General features: G+C 36.2%; 1 protein-coding gene across 1 annotated transcript in view; it reads left to right on the top strand.

Annotated features, from left to right (window-relative positions):
- The window catches only part of LOC126188734 (trehalase-like), a 139286-nt gene that overhangs the window by 63118 nt on the left and 56288 nt on the right, over positions 1 to 19880 (top strand). Inside the window, exons 2-3 of the mRNA XM_049930380.1 lie at positions 2690 to 2984; positions 13389 to 13562. Coding sequence (XP_049786337.1) covers positions 2690 to 2984; positions 13389 to 13562 — 469 coding nt within the window. The remainder of the gene's footprint in view (positions 1 to 2689; positions 2985 to 13388; positions 13563 to 19880) is intronic.

Raw genomic sequence — 19880 nt, 5'->3', positions numbered from 1 at the left:
TCATCTATTTTATTCTTTAAACTCCCAATATTTTGATGAAATATACTTACATTATTTTTAATTATACTTTTATGAGAACCTTTCCTTATTCTAACATTTGCAGTACTCTCCTGTCTGAGTTTCTCATTGTGCTTAGGCCTAGTTGCTATACCAGTGGTCACATGGTGTTCAGAGAGGCAGATTATGTCAACTGGGTTGGGTGACTTTAATTCATCAATGCAATTACCTAGGACTGAGATACAACTTGGTGGAGATAAAATTTCTGGTGATTGGTGAAAATTTATAATTGACAGCTGTGATTGGTGATCCAATGTGCTAGAATTGTGCTGTTTAATTTCTTTCCTAAACTGAAGATTTGTTTCAATCCTGACCTCTCGTAGAACTTGACATCTTTCTGTCTTACCTATCCTAAAAAAGGTGCTGCTCCAACACCTGTAACCCACTGGTATTTTACCATTCATGGCAGTGCCTCCCCCCTTAAATTTCCTGCTATTACCCCAGCCAGTTTCCCCTTCCCTTTCCTGTTGAGATTTAGGCCGTGCCTGGTATAGTCCCACCTACTGAGAGAATCAACAGGAACCACACCAATATGAGCCCCCGCACCCGACCCAAGCAGCCGTTCCAACTCCAAATTAACTCTCCCAACAGAAGAGTTCAAATGAGGCCGGTCATGGCGTCTCAGGACAGATACAAATTCAACATTGGTGTGTCTCGATGCCGACGCAATCTTTACCAGGTCACACTCTATACTGTACCCAGGATCTCTGTCGATGCTGTTCCCTGGCCCTCCCACAATAACCACGGTGTCTTCCCTGGTAAATCCTTTACAGAGTGAACCTAAATCCTCTGTTACCTGATCCAGACTAGCACTTGGTTTGAAAAAATTTGTGACCTGGTATTCTGGTCCTAATTCCTCCTGCAGAAGTTGGCCTACACCTCTGGGTGGCTGGTTGCTGTCTTCTTCTTTGTAAGAATCAACCTACATTAATTTAGAGGGAATTGTCCAGAAGGTAACAGCTTAGTTGCCTCTGTGAAGAAAGTCTTCATGAAGGTGCTGTCAGGAGTGGAATTGTTTATGGACTTGATGCAAGATAATGATTTACTCCCAGAGCCAATCCTCGAGAGATGTAGAACATGGATTGAAGCAGCTCTACATTACAGCAGTGATTTAGATGATACAAAAAAGGTGCTAGACATGATGAACAAAAATGAAACAGCAAGTAAACCTACTGCAGTTAGTGCTAGCAATTAGAAGAGTCCCCAGAGTAAATTAGTGTTTATAAAGACCTATTTTAGTAACTCTCAGCTCAGCTGCAATTGTATGTTTGGAAGAGAAAGGAATGCCTCTGCCTTCTGCTCTACAGGAATATGGAACAGTTGTTGCCAGAGACATCCCAGGAGAAAGAGGAAAGTGACTTCATAAGAAACTCAAGAAAACTGTAGCAAGGAATCAAAGTTTAATGTTATTTTGTGACATGATAAGGTGCTGCTGAGAGATTGAAAAACAACTTAATGCTTATTCTGAAACTGACACAGCCTCTTTGTGGCACTGATCTGTGGCTTCATGTGAAGTAAAGAGTTCTTTCTCTTGATATAGGAACATTTTAAGTGACAGAAGGAGATCCAGTCATGTTTCTGATTCAAAGTGCATGATGTGGCTGCACAATCACGCATGGCTGAGTGAACAATATGTATGTCCTCTCAGCCATTTCAGGCTGTTGAGATCCTGCATGGCATTGGAGTATGGCCCACCTTAACCTGTTGACTCCATATTTTCAATATAATCCTGGGATAATGGAATGATAAACTGCCATTCTAATAGGCAAGGGATAACACAACTTTTTACCAAAAAACCAATATTCAAATGTGATTTCTGAATGAGTAACCTTTCATTACATACAGAATGTAGATATTGCGATACTTTTACTTACTTAGTGCAATTGTACTGAAATGCTAATCATTTGCAAGTACTGACATGTAGTACACTTCGTGGTGATTCAATGCTTGTTGCACGCTTCTTTTACAGTATTCAGTTTTAATGCCCAGCAGTGTATTGCATTTGAATTACTATATGTATGCATGAATGTATAAGATGTTACAGGATCAATTATAAATAAAAACTAAAGCAAAAAAATATACCATCAAAGAGAGTAAATGGAATTTCTGATGACATTAATGTAAACCTTGTTGCGTGCAGTCACCTCTAATGGTGGGATGTTAAACTCTAAATTTTCTTCAATTTCCTTTTTTCTCTTCTCTTCTCTTCTCTTCTCTTCTCTTCTCTTCTCTTCTCTTCTCTTCTCTTCTCTTCTCTTCTCTTCTCTTCTCTTCTCTTCTCTTCTCTTCTCTTCTCTTCTCTTCTCTTCTCTTCTCTTCTCTTCTCTTCTCTTCCTTTCTCTTCTCTTCTCTTCTCTTCTCTTCTCTTCTCTTCTCTTCTCTTCTCTTCTCTTCTCTTCTCTTCTCTTCTCTTCTCTTCTCTTCTCTTCTCTTCTCTTCTCTTCTCTTCTCTTCTCTTCTCTTCTCTTCTCTTCTCTTCTCTTCTCTTCTCTTCTTCTCTTCTCTTCTCTTCTCTTCTCTTCTCTTCTCTTCTCTTCTCTTCTCTTTCTCTTCTCTTCTCTTCTCAAAAAACTGTTTACATTGTTTTTAGTTTCACCATATTTCTGTTTATAATATAAAACAACATCAACAGGTACTTTGATGATACCCCTGGCCCACGCCCTGAATCTTATCGTGAAGATATCCACTCGGGACAGACCTTTCATACTGAACAAGAAAAAATGTCATTTTATTCAGAGATCAAGGCAGCAGCTGAATCTGGTCTTGATTTTACTAGCCGTTGGTTTATCAAGCAAGGTGCCAACAAAGGTGTGCTGACGGATACAAAGACACGCTATATAATTCCTGTTGACTTGAATGCCATAATGTATTGGAATTCATTCATACTTTCACGATTCAGCAAGGAAATGGGACTGATTAAGAAGCAAGTTACTACTCTAACTTGGCACGTGACTGGCTTGAAGCAGTGGACAAGGTAACCACATTTCTTCCAATAGAGATTAAATGAAATTAGTTTACAGAATGTCATACAAATGGCTTCCAGTAATAAGTCTGTAACCTAGTTTAATTACTACATCAGATCTGTAGTTTGGAAAAGTGTGAGAGAAATGATGTAAGATCAGTGCTTCTTGTTGGGGTGTAATACATGTGTCGATAGCTCAGTTGGTATGATCATTGCCCGTAAAATACAAATTCCTGGCTTTGAGTCCTGCTGTGGCACATAATTTTAATCAGTCAACAGTGTCATAACTGCCACAGTTGTATTTTTCAGTTACTTTGAGTAACGACTTAACAAGTGCTTCGTGTCTGAAGTCTCAGCAACCTGTGAAGTCTTGTCACCAATCGCTATTATTTACATTTACTGGTGTTTGCTGAGCCCTGTCTTTTACAGGATCATTACCAACACTGATGATGTGCCTCATCACTTAGTAAATCACAAATCAAATAGTTCAGATGGCTTGTGAGACCTTAATGAATTATGTACCTGTTATTCAATCCTTTTTTATTATGTTTACATTCCAGTTTTGATGTCCCAGAAACTAGGACCCAGACTTCAGCATTGGTCTTGTCAAATTTTATTTCACAATTATATATATCAGCCACAGCTGATTTACTAGAGTTTCTCGGTAGACTAAGCTGTTGGAGCTCATTAGCACTCCACTCGTCTGTAATAATAGCCTACACATGTAACATCTCATACTATCATGGAATGTGATAAATACAGAGTTTTGTGAAACCTAAATATCTATGTCATTCTAGATTTGACTCAAAAACACTTAAAAAAATTAGATACATCTATTTTTCTTATTTCTATTAGCTCAGAAAAGAATTATACCTAAAGTAATTTATTTATTTATTTATTATTTGTCCCGTGGATCAAATCAGTACAATGGCTTGTACAACTGATATGGGATAAGTCAATACAAATATACAGTTTACAGGAGTCTAAAATAGTAAACAAGAATACAGAGGAAAGATTATTTTACATTACCTACAAAATTATGTTACTTAAAGTTACAGCTTTACAGAGAATTGTTACATGATGTGACAAAACTGACTTAACAACATTCAGCTTTGATACTTTATCATACACTAAGACAATTTTGATTCCAAATATTCCTGGATGGTATAAAAGCATTCTTTTAATAAAAGAGATTTCACTGTCTGTTTGAATTTATTTATTTCTTGGATTTCTTGTATAAAAGTTGGAAGATGATTATATAATTTTATTCCCATGCACTTGACACCATCACTGTACAGTTTTGTTGAGTGGGGAAGTATTCTTAGAGAGGTTTTTGATCTTGTGTCATAATCGTGGTAGTCCATATTTTTGCTAATTTTATTGATACTTTTTTTGGTAAAGAATAATAATTCTAGTATGTATTGGCATGGGAGGGGCAAAATATTTAGTTTCTTAAATAATGGTTTACTAGTGTCTCTTTGTTTTTTGAACATAATTGTTCTGACTACCTTCTTTTGCAGTTTGAATATCTTAATTGATTCAGAATTTTGGCCCCAGAAGATGATTCCGTAGTTAAGTACGGAGTGAAAGAGTGCATGGTACATTGTGGTTAGGGTACTTGTGTTAGTGACGTTCCTTATTGATCTAATCATGAAGCATACTTTACTAAGTTTTGTGCTGGTAACGTCAATGTGCCTTTTCCATGTGAGCGTATCAGTAATAGTGACCCCCAAAAATTTTATTTCATTTTCAAGTTTAACATTATTTTTTTCCAGTGATATAGTTGGTTGTAATGGATTTCTGTTTTGGGCAGTGTGAAAGGTTATTCCAGTTGTCTTTTTTGCATTAATCAGCAGCCTATTACTTTGAAGCCATCGACTTATTTGATCTGTGGTTCTATCTATATTGGATTGGAGAATTTGTGCGGGCGCAGATATGAGTATAGAGGTGTCGTCAGCAAATAAAAGGGTTTTTGTGTTTGGTAGGCTGTGAGGAAGGTCATTTATGTAAAGTAAGAACAGCAAAGGGCCCAGGACGGAGCCTTGGGGAACGCCTTGCTTTATGGTATGTATGGAGGAATGTACTGTGCTAGCTGTACCTGAGAGCTTAGTTTCATTTAATTCAACATACTGCTGTCGATCTTCCAGATAGCTTTTAAACCAGTCATAGGCATTTCCTCTTATTCCATAGGAATGCATCTTTTGCAGAAGTATACTATGGTTAACCATGTCGAATGCCTTTGTTAGATCTAGGAATATACCTATGGCTGGGAGTTTTTTGTCCACAAGCTCCAGTGCATGATCTAGAAATTCTTGTATTGCATCTGTTGTAGCTTTCTTACTTTGGAAGCTGAACTGAGCAGGTGACAGGATATTTTCTTTGTCTAGAAAGGACATGATTCTGGTGGCCATTATATATTCAAATACTTTACTAAAAGTTGAAAGCAGTGCAATGGGTCGATAATTACTGGGATCCTTTTTGCTTCCTTTTTTGTGGACAGGTATAATTTTTGCAATTTTGAGCGTGCCAGGAAATGTACCATTCAGGAATGAGAAGTTTATTATGTGAGCGAGGGGTTTACTGATAGAGTTACTGCAATTATGAAGGAGGAAGCATGGGATTTGATCTTGTCCAGCAGATGATTTTTTTAAATTTTGCTATGAAGTGTCTTTTCTATTTCAATTTCAGATGTAGGCCTTAGAAATAGAGTCTCAGAGCATAAGTTTGGTTCTAGTTGTAAGGGACAGCTATTTTTAAGATGGTTAGCCAGGTTTTCTACTGTTTCTGTAAAGTAGTTATTGAATTCCTCTGCTGTTTCTTTCCCACAGGAGACTAATTTTCCATTTATTTTTAGGCTAATATCACTTTGTAACTGTTTTCCTCTATTAGTATTCATATTAATGAGTTGCCACATGCTTTTGCTCTTATTTGATGACAATTTGAGGTAGTTATCATTCTGTAGCTTTTTGGCTGCATTTACTACGTTCTTTAATATCTTTTTATATAGAGTAAAGTATGACTTAAATGCTTCACTACTGCCTAGTTTGGATTTGCTCATGTAAAAAAGTTCTCTTTTTCTTTGTGATGATCTAATGATTCCTGGGGTGATCCAGCTGGAGAGTTTTCTATCTTTGGTGATACATTTTGTTTGTAAGGGAAAGTGGCAATTAAAATAATAACAGAAAAATATCCAAGAATGCTTCATATTTGCTGTCTACTGTTTGAGCCTTGTATACATTTTGCCAGTTTTCATTTTGTATATCAAAGAGGAAAGTATGCATGTGGGTTTTATTGAAGTTTCTCCTCTGTACAGTGATTTTATTGTGTTCGTGACTGTTATTTTGCAACCAGACCTGCATAATTAATGCATTGTGGTCTGAAAATCCTAGTTTGACGGAGGATACAGTACAATTTATATTGCTTGCTACTTGATCCAGACAAGTGGTACTGTGATTTGTTATCCTGGTTGGAGTGTTAACCATTAGGTCTAGGTTGTAGCTGTTCATAAAATTTTTAATGCTTAGATGGCTGGGGTTTTCTGAGAGAAAATCTATATTATAGTCACCACATATTAGAACACTATATGATTTTCTTTTACTTAGATTTTCTATTACTGGTGCTAGATTTTTGTAGAAAGTCCCTATGTTACCAGAGGGTGACCTGTAAAGTGCTATTATATAAACATTTAGATCTGTAAGCTCTACACCTGACAGTTCTATATCTTTTTCAATACTATACGAATTGCAAATATCAAGAGGTCTAGCAGTAATGTTGTCTTTTACAAATATGCAACTGCCTCCACCTTTGTAAGATGTTCTTGAGAAGTGACCCACGAGTTTAAAATTTGGTATCACAACACTTTCTATTTCAAAAGACCTCAAGAAATGTTCATTAATACATAATATCTGAGTATCTGACAGTTCACTTGCACTTGATAACAAAATTTCTAATTCATTAAGTTTGCTTTTGAGCCCTTGTACATTATGGATGTATACTTTTAGATCAAGAATTTTTTTGTTTAATTTTTTTACACATTGGTGAGGAGGTTCAGACTTTACCTTATTTACTACAATTTGCTGATGGAGTCCTTTGCCAGTTTTATGGTGTATCTTTAACTTGTTTGTTGATGCTAAGTTTTTTCTTTTCTCAGAGGGGGATAGAAAAAATCCTCCTTCTTGGGTATATTCCGCCTTGATCTTAAATTTACTCTTACAGGTGTAGCTGCTGCAATCCTTTGTGGATCTTCTGATGTCTCCTCTGTCCTGCTTTCTTCGTTCTTGTCGAATTTGCTTTCCTCATTTTTGCTTGTAAGTCTTTCAGGAAGCTGATAGACTGATCTATTTTGTAATAGTCTTTTTTTAATTATTTCACTGATGTGATCGCACATAATACTTTTTCCGTCATAATTAAGGTGCATTCCGTGTTTGGTGTGTAGGTTTCGATGTAGTTTACTTACGTCCAGTACATCGCACTTTGGGTATTCTGCACACAATTTCTTAATTTTGATGTTAGTTTTCCTGATTTCTTTATTAACACACGATCTGTAAATTAGGTCGTATCTATGAGGCACAGTGGCTACTATTATGTTCCTAGATTTATTCACTTCTAGAAGGTTCTGTAGCGTTTTAACGCAGGCATCGGATTCATTTTTAGCTATGTCATTCGAACCCGCTATGCATACAATAAAGTCATTATCCTCCATTGTGTACATCTGAAGATCAATGTCTACGACATGGTGTGTTCCCGCTCCAGGTTTCACTATGCTAGTCACTGCCGTTTCTCGATTTTTCTCCCGGAGCATGCTTGATAGCTTTCTGCCGTGGCTGTCGGCAAGCAAGAGAATACCACACTTTTCCCTTAATGATTCGTGTTTGCCCTTACCACTGTTTCCAAGTTTACTGTTGGTGTTCGGATTGCAGGTTTTTACAGCGTGTTTGCCCTTACCACTGTTTCCAAGTTTACTGTTGGTGTTCGGATTGCAGGTTTTTACAGCGTCACGATCAGTTGTACACTCGTTATGATACATCATATTTGTTTTTTTCTCTAAGAAAGTGACACTTAACAGTTTTCGTGATTTGAGACCGAACTTTTTGCGACACTGCTATCCACTTGGATGATTTATCACATGTATCTTGTTTCACTTCACACGAATTTTCCACTGTTTGTACTTCGCCGATTTCTTTCTTCAGTCCAGCTATTTCCCTTTTTAAATTATTGACTACGAATTGTAGGCTTGAAATTCGTTCGTTTAGGGTTGTAATTTCAACTTTACAATTTTCACAGGTTTTCTTTTTAGCTACATAACTATAACTATTTCTCGTGTTAAAATTATCGGCTTCCACACTCGTGGCCATCTAATCACTATTACTTGCAGAAAATGTCAACTGGAACATGTCTGCTTTTGGATTTTGCTCACTGTGAAACAAGAAGTACTTTATTGAATAGTAACAGCACCTAATTTTTCTTTTTCAGTGAGATGGTTTAAGCAGGTATTGTGGTAAAAAATAACAACAACTGGTGAAGGTCACGAAAGAAGATCCGAAGGTTCGATACTTGCCCTATGCCAGCACAACTGCTAAAATAATCAGTACTACCAGAGAAAATTTGTATCATGCTTAGGAATAGAAAGAGCATATCTGCTTCATCATATTGAAGTCAATCTAGTTTTTACAAAACCTGTCTTGTGGTGCTTTACATGTTGTGTATGAATCAGATTACTGACATCAATGAAAATCAACTACACACCCACTTGAATCAGATAAAAAAATATGAAATGAAGTATGAAAAGACCAATATTGCTATAATTGTCTGCATACCAATAACTACAAAGGTTATTAAAATCAGTACTTCAAGAAACATTTTAAATAGGAATTGGATCTTCAGTTTAGATATGAGATGTGGTCTGCCACTTATTTCATTGACATGTTCTTCAATTCTTGCATCCATCAGAATTAAAAAATTGTGGGACAGCAATTTATTATACCTTGCTTCTCTGCATAGTAGGAAACGAAACATAGAAATAAAATAAGGGCTATTGAAAGCATCAGAATTCATTGTGTTCATTTCTATGGGCACGACTGTGCTCTTAAGACCGTGATGTAATCCAGGACAGAAAGGAGGTCAGCATCAGCCTTAATGTTATCTGTCTTTTTTTATTGCACAGCATATTTAGATTTCAACTGACAGTTGTAATGGTCGCCTGGTCGTAGATATTGCTAATTGCTATAATCGCACTATTTCACTCCCATTTACGGAGCTTGTTAGCACTTGATGTTAGGTTGGCGCCATTACAATGCATTGTAGTAATCACTGCTGCTTGCTGGATCGCTGCTGTGTCTCGATGTTGATGCTGGCTCTAAATCTGGTTGTCTAGGGTTAAAAACATGAGGTCCCGTGTTTTTTATGTGCTTTTGATGATAAAGAATGAACGAAACCAACAAATATGTAAACTTCAAATTTTTATTACTCTGGTGGCCATCTTAATTCCACTGTCCACCAAAGACCATGACACAACACAACTTCCTTTACATGTTCTTTGCATTGTTTATCCACCTCAAACAATAACACACAAACACACTGTACCAAAGTGACATTCCGACTGCCTCTCGACCCTTCTTGCTGCTCGTATTTATAACATTGTCAAAGAACTACTAAAAAGAGATATAGTTTACAAGTCACATGTACATCTGTTATCATAATTTGTGCAGAAAAGTTATTAATTTGCATCGAGTGACATAATTTAACATGTTATTAAAATGACAGACAGATTTGTTGACTTGACAGAATAATTCTTTGTTACAAAAAGTCCGTTTTCTAGAAGTTTGTCAATTGACTACTCTAATTTGCATAAATAAGTAATTAACATGAATTATTAAGAAATACCTTGGTTTTCGTCTAAAACAGGATTGATTTCGTGAATACTAAGTGAAACTGCTCCTAGTGAACAAATAGGTTTCACTGGGTGATTTTTATTTAAGGAGATCCAAAATACCTAAGTTGTACACTATTTTTCGTACTTCATATTAATTATTTAAGATGAACTCAGTGTTTTTACATGATGACATTTGCTGTATCAGTGATCAAGTGATATTAACTTTTGTGTGGGTTAGTTATTCAGTATAATTTAATGGGTTGACTGTTTATGGAGACATGTTACGCAATCATTGTTAACATACACAATAACTTTTCTATAATCATAAATACTCGTTAAACTGGTTGAATTTGGAGGGTATCGCATACTTCGGTACAGTAAAGCCTTTAATATGTTCCGTTACACAGTGCAACTATCATCAGTGCATTATAAGTAGTCATGTAGACTGAACGTAATTATAATGACACACGTTCAAATCTAACTCAGGTAGGTTCAAACATCAATCCAACTGAAGCCACAGTGGGACTAATGCTTGTACAACCCTGAGTTAGTTTGGAATGTATGCCATTATAATTACATTCAGTCTGCATGACTACTTATAATGCACTGATGATAGGCGTGCTGTCAGTTGAAATCTAGATCTGCAATGTAATAAAAAAGACTGATGACATAATGATCAATGATGACCTTCTTTCTGTCCTACATCAGAATTCAAATAAATAGTGGTTTATGATCATATACATTTCACAGTCTGATTGAAGTATTGTCATCATTCACAGTACTTGACAGACACAACTGTAACAGAAAAAGAAAACTGATAACCTAGCTGGAAAGTTATCATTCAAGTCCCACATGCAACTCCATCAACATTCCTGATCCCATAAGTAAAGGAAGCTCACAATTCTGGGTGTTTACAACACAATTACATATGGCAATAGAGAGGGCACTAAGATAAGCAATCTGATTCTGGATACTTGTAGTTCACCAGGTCAGGGTATATTAAAAAAAAAAAATAGTACACATACGTGTATTTAGACACATAAATTACATCCTGTCCCTGGGAGACTTGGCCAGGAGTCCACTTTTAATAGCTGAAGCAATTTTGTTCAGAGGGCAAATCTGGCCAGAATCTGACTTTTTATAACATTTTGTTTTTTTTTTTGTTTTGTACACATTTACTTTCAAATACAAATCATAGAGAACTTTTTAAAAGGCTGTGTAAATAAGCTTGTCAAGGTAAATTTTTATGAAATGGTTTATGGGATGTTCCTGACCTGTTGGAGTAAGTTTTTCTCAGAGGCTAGTAAGTTGCTGTATATACTTGAAAACAACAAGTGTGCACACCAACTATATCATCAAATTTGCAGCTATGAACAATGTAAAATATAAGGATCTGAGCCTTTGGGCTGTTCCTGTCACCTCTGGTATAACGTAAATTTTAGTAACTTCAAGACATCTATTTCATTTGTGAAAGATGGACATTAATCATTTAAATCTTTTCAAGCCCATGTTGGCCAAAGTTAGCAGTGTAGTTTTGCTGTGTTGTATTGTGCTGTATTGTATTGTATTATGTTCATCTTGTCATCTACAAATGCAGCTTATCCACAAGACACTGGGCAAGTCATTTTATATGTACACACATGAAAGTGATTTATATGCATAGCTATTTAAAATTACATATAATATAATTCATACATTTAAATATTGGTATAATACACTTCATACATTGAAATATTCTTCAGAGGAGTAAAATCAGTAATTCTGTACATAAGTCTCAAAAGATTTTCCAACAGTTGTTACCTCAGTATTTGCCTTTATGTTTTTGGGAAATTTGTTGTATAGTTTAACTCTCATGTAGAAAGTACTGTTTTGGTAAAGGAATATGTTGATTTGGGTCATACTTTTTTTCATGATAAAGTAATCATGAATCTCACAGGTGTCTTTTCGTCAATCTGCTGTCTTTACTGGTTGCACTTATTTTAAAGACTGTAAGTGTTTTCATAAAGTAGATACATGGTAGAGGAGGATTACTAGAGATCCTGAACAGCACTTTACTTGAGTCTCTAGATTTGCATCCAAACATGATTAGCTCCTCTTTTTTAGCTGCTTAAGAACTTCCCTAGAATTGGACTCTATATTTATAGTGAGGATGAGAGTAGGTGTGAGGACAGCGAGCTGCAAAGGTCAATGTGGCATCTGAAATCAGAGACTAAGGAACAAAATGTTCTTTCTTTGTTTTAAGCTGTTTGATCATGGTATCTAGCTTAAGCTCATGTGTACTTTGCGATGCCTGGTATTTTTAATAATAAAGTGGTTTAATTTCATTACAACAGTACGTGAGTGTGACTGTGCCTGCTTAACTGCATGTAATGTCCCATGTAGACATTATATGCACTCTTTACTCTTTTATCACTACAACAGGATTTTAGTGGGCAAAGACAGCAGGTCTTGCACAATTTTACGTTGAGACATTCTATATGCTTATTCTATTTACATTGCTTTGCAGCCATGATTCTACTGTCCCCAGTTGCTAAGTTGTTTTTGTGACAGTATTTACGGATTGCTGTAATTCTTCCTTACTTTCCCCTTTTAATAAAATTGTGTTGTCATTTGCAAATATGATCATTTTATGAGCATCCATGTTTAAGGTTAGATTATTGATGTACAAAAGGAAAGAAGTGGGCCCACTATCAAGCCTTGACGTGCACCATATTTAATTGAATTATACTCTTACAAGTGCGTAGAACAGTTTTTAGGTTGACTTTAGCATGCTATATTTATTTTTGCATTTAGTAATGTACTTGATTTGATGCAAAAAAGACTGTTTAATGAAAGTGTGTAATTTTAGTATATCTGAGGTAAATTCTGCAACTGAGCAGTGTATTAAAACTTCACTAAGGAAAGTGATTCACATAAATGCCAAAATTGCAATTAGTGCAAACTCCTCTCACTTAAAAAAAAATTAATCCAGGAACTAAAACTGCACTTCCAAATTATGTTTGATAACTTATCGGTTTATAGTTCAGTGCCATATTTAACATGTCATAGTTACTTAGATAATTTGTGTTTTTTAAATGTTAATATGGCCTATCAAAGTTGTCAAAAGGTCTGGTCACACTGAATAGAAGACACTAGCAGAATGAAGTAATAGCATGAGTTACGTCAATGACAGTAACAGTAAACAGTAAGAGAGGGAGAGAGACAGAGAGAGAGAGAGAGAGAGAGAGAGAGAGAGAGAGAGAGAGAGAGAGAGATGTTAGCATTAAGAACAGTATAGCAGATAAGTAACTGCTACTGGGAAGAATGTAAAATAGTCATGAAAGGATCAGCTAGTGCCAAGAACAATGTTGAGACACCTTTTATTTTAGTATTAAATCTTTTTCCATGTCCAGAGAGCTTGTGATGCCTGACAATACATTTAACAATTTTCAAAGAATATTTGAAAAGCTTCTTGATCTGTGAATTGTCATCTAAAAATTATGAACATGTTATTGACAGGTGCTTTGGCATGAAGATTTAGGTATTTGGCTTGATTATGATATCTTGAATCAGAAGCGGCGGGAATATTTCTGTACCACAAATTTGACACCACTATGGGCTGGCTGTTTCTACAAAGATCGTGCAGAAGAACTTGCTGAGAGGATTGTAAATTATGTTGATTCATACAAAATTGTGAGTTGTATAACTTTATGGTGAATAACACCTATTTATCTATTATTTGAAAAGTCTAGAATCAAAAAAGATTTGTATTTAACGGCTTATACATTATGTCTAAAACAGCAGGAGAAACATTTTATCACTTTTGAGCAGTAGATTGCTTCTTTGTAGTGTTGTGAAAAGGTGGAGTAATAATGCATTTTGTTGATCTAAGTTAAATATCTAGCTCTGTTTTATCAATAAAAGTACAAGTAATTAAAATTGTTCCTAACAGATTTTCAAAAATTCATTACAAAGAACTGTATGAAAATAATTATTTTATCTTACTGAGATGTTAAATTTAAGAAACTTCAAAATTAAATAATATTTTTGTAAGCCATGCACAGATTACTCCCATTTTTGTTGCTGGGCTGCAGACTTGTTGACAAACTAAAAGGACTGGCTGGTGACTGCTGTTTGAGATTGATGGGAAGGGTCTATTGAGAGAGGAGGCATGAGAGTGTTGATGACTGCAACTAAAATGAAAGATTTATAAAAACTTGAAATGTGATTTAATATATTTTTCAAAATTAGTTTTTAAGTTTGGCTCTTTGTTTTAATTTTTTTAAGGAGGTAAACTTCAAGTACAATTATTTTTGGTATATTAAATGTTGTCAACATAATTTTTTTAAGGAGGTAAACTTCAAGTACAATTATTTTTGGTATATTAAATGTTGTCAACATAATTCCTTATATGATTAAATTTCTAACTTGCATATTCCAGTTTACTGCTGTTTGTCCAAGATAAGTTGAGAATTTGGGCATTATGACTGCTAAGGGGAGATGAACAGTGAGGAGACAGTGCAGACTCCTTGACACAATGCTGGCACCATGTGTTGTGCATATATGAAAGCAGGCATGATATATGCTGACTTCCAACTTGTTCCACCAGTAAAAATCATCAATGTATCATGGTTAAACTGTACATGTCATTGTGTGTACCAGTCCAAGTGTTACTACTTTTTCATTACTCATCATATCTGTGGTTTTTATTACTTACGTTGTCCATCCCCGGTAGCTGAATGGTCAGCATGACGGATTGTCAATTCTCTGGGCCCAGGTTCGATTCCCTTCTGGGTTGGGGAATTTCCTCCGCCCAAGGACTGGGTGTTGTTCTGTCCTCATCATCATTCTATCATCCTCATCAACTGCAGGCCACCGAAGTGGCATCAAATTGAAAGACCAGCACCCGGCGAACGGTCTGCCCGACAGGGGGCCCTAGCCACATGAAAAAAAAATGAATTAACTGTGTTGGTGAAATATTCTCTGCACATGAGATGAGTGGCAGCATCATCTTGTAGCAACATTTTAGTGAATACCCTACTTGTCTTATTCAGGTAAAGATGATGAGTAGAAAACATGTTAAAACATTTGTACAAGACAATGAAGCCACTTGGCTAGTATCCTGAGAAGATTTCATCAATGAAATTAACTGAAAAAGCCTGAATTCCAATGCAATTAACCTTGTGTTCTCCTATGCCATACTGTGGACTATATTCAGCTTCAGCAATTTGAACAGTACAATGAAATTTATCCCTCATGCCTTTTCATTGAATCTAAACCTCAAAATTTCCACTTTACACAGCAAACCTTAAACATGGTCCACAGTATAAAGTGACTGTATTAAAGTTTCTTTGTCACAAACAGCATGAATTAATGATAATTTTAGGTTAAATGTATGTGCATAAGAATCTTAAAAGAATCACTTAACCTAATTATACAAATATTGGAAATAACTTAATGTGCGCTCTCAGAATGTCAAAAGCTTGTTGCTATTATGCTTCCATGTACATATACTACCCTGAAGCATAACACAAAATGTAGAAGGCTATTGTTCATTGTACTTCAGCGCAGTAAAATACTTGTTAAAAGAAAAAAGAAAGTGAGATGATCTCATTCAGGAGTACAGTGGTTCAAACCCCTGTTCAGCTGTTCTTATTTAGAGTTTCCATGCTTTCTCTAAATTTCTTAAGGCAGTTGCTGGTATGGTTCCATTGAAAAGGATACAGCCAGTGTCCTTTCCCATCCTTGCCCAATCTGAGCTTGTGCTCTATCTCTAATGACTTTGTTGTTGGACATTAAACCATAACCTACCTTCCCTCCTTTTGAAGTATAACAGACAGTACTGTCAGTGTAAATAGTCAGAAAATAATTAACCAGACCTTTTTGTGCTTCAACTAGCAGTGAGAAATGATCAGTAACAGATGGCACATCTCCTATCACAAAAGCTGTTCAAATGGTTCAAATGGCTCTGAGCACTATGGGACTTAACATCTGTGGTCATCAGTCCCCTAGAACTTAGAACTACTTAAACCTAACATCTGTGGTCATCAGTCCCCTAGAACTTAGAATTACTTAAACCTAACTAACCTAAGGACATCACACATATCCATGCCTGAGGCAGGATTCGAACCTGCGACCGTAGCGGTCACGTGGTTCCAGACTGAAGTGCCTAATACCACACAGCCACAAAAGCTGTCATAATACTTTTTTAATACCTACAATATTGCTAAAGTGATTCATAATAATTACCACTTAATGGTTCTAATTCTGTTACTTCAATGTGTGGCAGCTACTTTGTAACAGCAATTGACAGTTTCCATATTAAATACTTTAATTATCCAGTGCTAATGGAAATATATATTGTGTCAGCATCCAGAATTTTGATCATAATTATTACTATATCTGATAATCTGCTTCCATCTTCTAGTCTAAGGCTCAAAAATTTCCTTTACTGCTGGGTTTATTATTCTAGGAGATCCAGGAACTGTTTAATTGTTACAGTATTTTCTATGAGTTGTGGCAGCTCAACAAATTCAGTTTCAGGTTCTATAGTAATTACTCGTGTACCCACATCATACCATTTGGACAACATCTATAAAATATAAGGAGCGTTCAAAAAGAAATGAGATGGAGGCATAATTACAGAAACCAGTACCTGTATGGTAGAAGTATTGACCCTGGCTTTGAGACGCTAGTTGCACTGTGGCACAAGGTGGTGAATGGCTCTCTCATAAAATTCCTGGGGCTGCAATATTAACCAGTTCCACACGTACAGCTGAACGTCGTTGTCCGAGGTCAATTGTTTGACCCTATGCTGACGTTCTTCTTTGACCAAGATAGCCCTCTTCTGATTCACTTCCTGCAGCACAGGACAACAGAGAATGCCCAGTGTTACTCGCAAACCTTGACCACCTTTCACCAAGTGATCAAATCAAAATGACCAGGCAGTCTCACCTGTGGGGTCATTCTGTTTCACGACAATGCAAAGCCTCATACGGCCAGCCCAGTTGTGGCATTCCTGCAGAAAGTCAAATGGTAGGTTCTCAACACCCTCCATACAGTCCAGACCTCTCTCCCTGTGATTACGCCATTTTTGGTCCCCTTAAAAAGGCTCTGAGGGGCAAACAATTCACCTCGGATCATGACGTCAAGCTGTATGTGCAGAACTGGCTAACATTGCAGCCCCGGGAATTTTATGAGACAGTCATTCACCGCCTTGTGTCACAGTGGGACAAGTGTCTCAACAGCCAAGTTCAATACTTCTAACACAGAGGTACTGGTTTCTGTAATGCCGCCTCCAGCTCATTTCTTTTTGAACACCCCTTGTATTTATTGTCTGTGGATGAATAAATAAATGCCCCAGTTGATAAAAATTAGTTTATTGATTAGTATCAAATAAGAATCTTTTCCACATACAAGCTGATCATTGGTGCTCTGTTCTTTATCATCATTAAGTTCAACCCTCCACCATGTGAAACTCTGTATCACAGATTCCCACTTTCACACCATTTCTTATATTGTTCATTAATATCATAATGCTTAAATCTACTCAATCTTATGCCATGCAGGAAAAAAACAAAATTGACAGATAAATTGTACCAAGAAGTACTTAAAGATACCTAGATAAAAAATGATATATTAAGCATACAAAACAAGTTCAAGATTGCTAGGAGAGTTATACTAAAAGACTCACTTGTGATACCTTCAATATTACACCTGACAAAAATGATTAACTTCTTTATTAATTCTGGTAATGTAGGACACTGAGCACAACGAAATGGCAAATTTTAATCAGACATTGATAAACAAGTTATTCATATTGCACAACAAACCTAAAAATATCTATGTTCAAGCAGCCACAGACTGCTGTCGCTGACATTGCAGTAGCTACAGCTAAATTCAGTAACTCAAAATCAAAAGACTTCTATGGCCTTTTTTTGTTATTAAAAAGATTGCAGACATTATACTATGACTACTGTGTATAGTAATAATTTGGATTTTTGTGAGTTGTTGTCATTGAGCTTGCTTGAAGCTAACTGTAATTGTTCCCCTTCGTACAAATAGGAGCAAGCCACATTGATAACTACTCTCCAGTTTCTCCTCATGCTAATACTTTCAAAAATTGTAGAAAATTGTGTGTATTGACAAATTTACAAACATTTCACTTGCAATGAAACATTTATTTATTTTGTTTATTTATTTGTGTCAAAAGCATCTAACTTCTGCATACAAGAAGTACACACACATATATAATAACACTTATAAATTAGTTACTAATTTAAAAGTTTAAAGAATAACATTACACTTCCAGGACACAATATGCATTGGTATACATTAAAATAATGCTAAAACAAAAAAAAATGAAGACAAGTATTTGGCAGTCACAGTGGCTTCTGAGCTTGCGGACAGAGGTTAACTACCATATGTCTTGTAGGATATAGTCTTCTTGGTAAAAGTTATCAGTAATGTCTTAAACTTCACTGTCACAAAAGGTTGATGATGTGGAATAACCTCACTTCTCATTTGTGATCCCAGGTCTGAGCTGGATCAGAGTTTTCTACACAGGCCAGTCTTCAGTGAACCAGCCGCTATGCTTTCTGATGATATCAATAGTCATGATCAGATAAATGTGAAAAAAATCTGTTGGCTGTTGGTATCTAACAGTATGTGGCTCCAGAGAAAATCCACCAGTACTGTGAGCTTTTGGAAATGATGTTTTAACAATACTTATTGCCTCTGAAGCAAAATAATCTATTGATAATCTGCTAATTAATCTGAGCAAGTTATTCAACTATGTATGTCATTGTATTCTAACTGATCAATTGAGGTACTATGGAATTTGAGATTCAAAACTAGAATCACACTTGACAATAGGAAGCAGCAAGTACACTTTAATTGTAAGTGTGTGGAGATGTGCTACTATGTGTTTGTGTCCACCACTTGTCTGCTCTTGCAGACAATCTTGCATTGTAGCGTATGACGTGTCTCCCAGCAAAAAAACTACATCACAAATTGTATGCATCTATGCATCTGAGGACAAAGAGTTTTCTCTGCCACACACCCCCTTGCCACAGTGCATGGGGTTTTTCCCTATAAGTGTAAGGTATTAAGTTTATATTAAAACTACGTCATCATCAAAACTGACTTATTGGCTTACTGTAGTGCTACCAGATAGGTGTGCAACCCATGAAGACATTGAGTTGGTTTTGCGCATCTATAAAGTAAACAACATTGCAGCTTCCCATTATGCCTCTGTACAACTAGCAGGTTAGACTGATACCATACTTCAGGGAAACTTCGTTCAGTATCTGCCTTGTTCATGTCCAGAGCATGGAGTATCCACTTCATGGAGCCTGTTAAATACTAGTGAGTGTGCAAGATCTGACCACAGCGCAAACCACTGCACAGCTGAAAAAGACTGATATACCCAACTTGTTAGGTTAACTTTACTGATGGTACCTCACGTTGATTTATCAAACAATGGAAAATCCAGGATGGAATGTAATAATATTACGAGAAGGAAAGTTGCTCTAATGTGACAACATGCTGTCTACAGTGTCTAGTGAATGCCAGGCAGTCAAGATGCAACAGTAGAGAAAGTGGACACTTATGCCATCTGTGGACCAGAATCAAAGGCAAAGCGGAAGTGCTTCCACCTGGTGGCAGCTAAATTAAAGAACGCTATGCGGGAGACAGTGTCTGGCTTGTGCTGCGCTCTGACACTGAAATAACAAAAGAATTAAACTAAATAATGTTGTTACATGTAGTAAAAATATAAATGTGATATTACTTTAATATATGAAAATGACTATAATTGAATATTGTAATGCTGTGGTATGTTTAATTGTAAATAGAGAACTTGGCAAAATGTAAAATAACATTTAGGTGTGGGGGGAATCCCTGAGAATGAGAACAGTGTACAGGTTGGCACGTAATATTGGTGGTAGAGGTAAGTTGGCATAGCTCTGAGGCAGAACAAGTGTTAAGTGGCATAAAAGTGACTGCCACTGT

The sequence above is a fragment of the Schistocerca cancellata genome, chromosome 1 (assembly GCF_023864275.1).
Source record: "Schistocerca cancellata isolate TAMUIC-IGC-003103 chromosome 1, iqSchCanc2.1, whole genome shotgun sequence".
NCBI lineage: Eukaryota > Metazoa > Arthropoda > Insecta > Orthoptera > Acrididae > Schistocerca > Schistocerca cancellata.
This window is presented reverse-complemented; position numbering and strand designations above follow the sequence as displayed.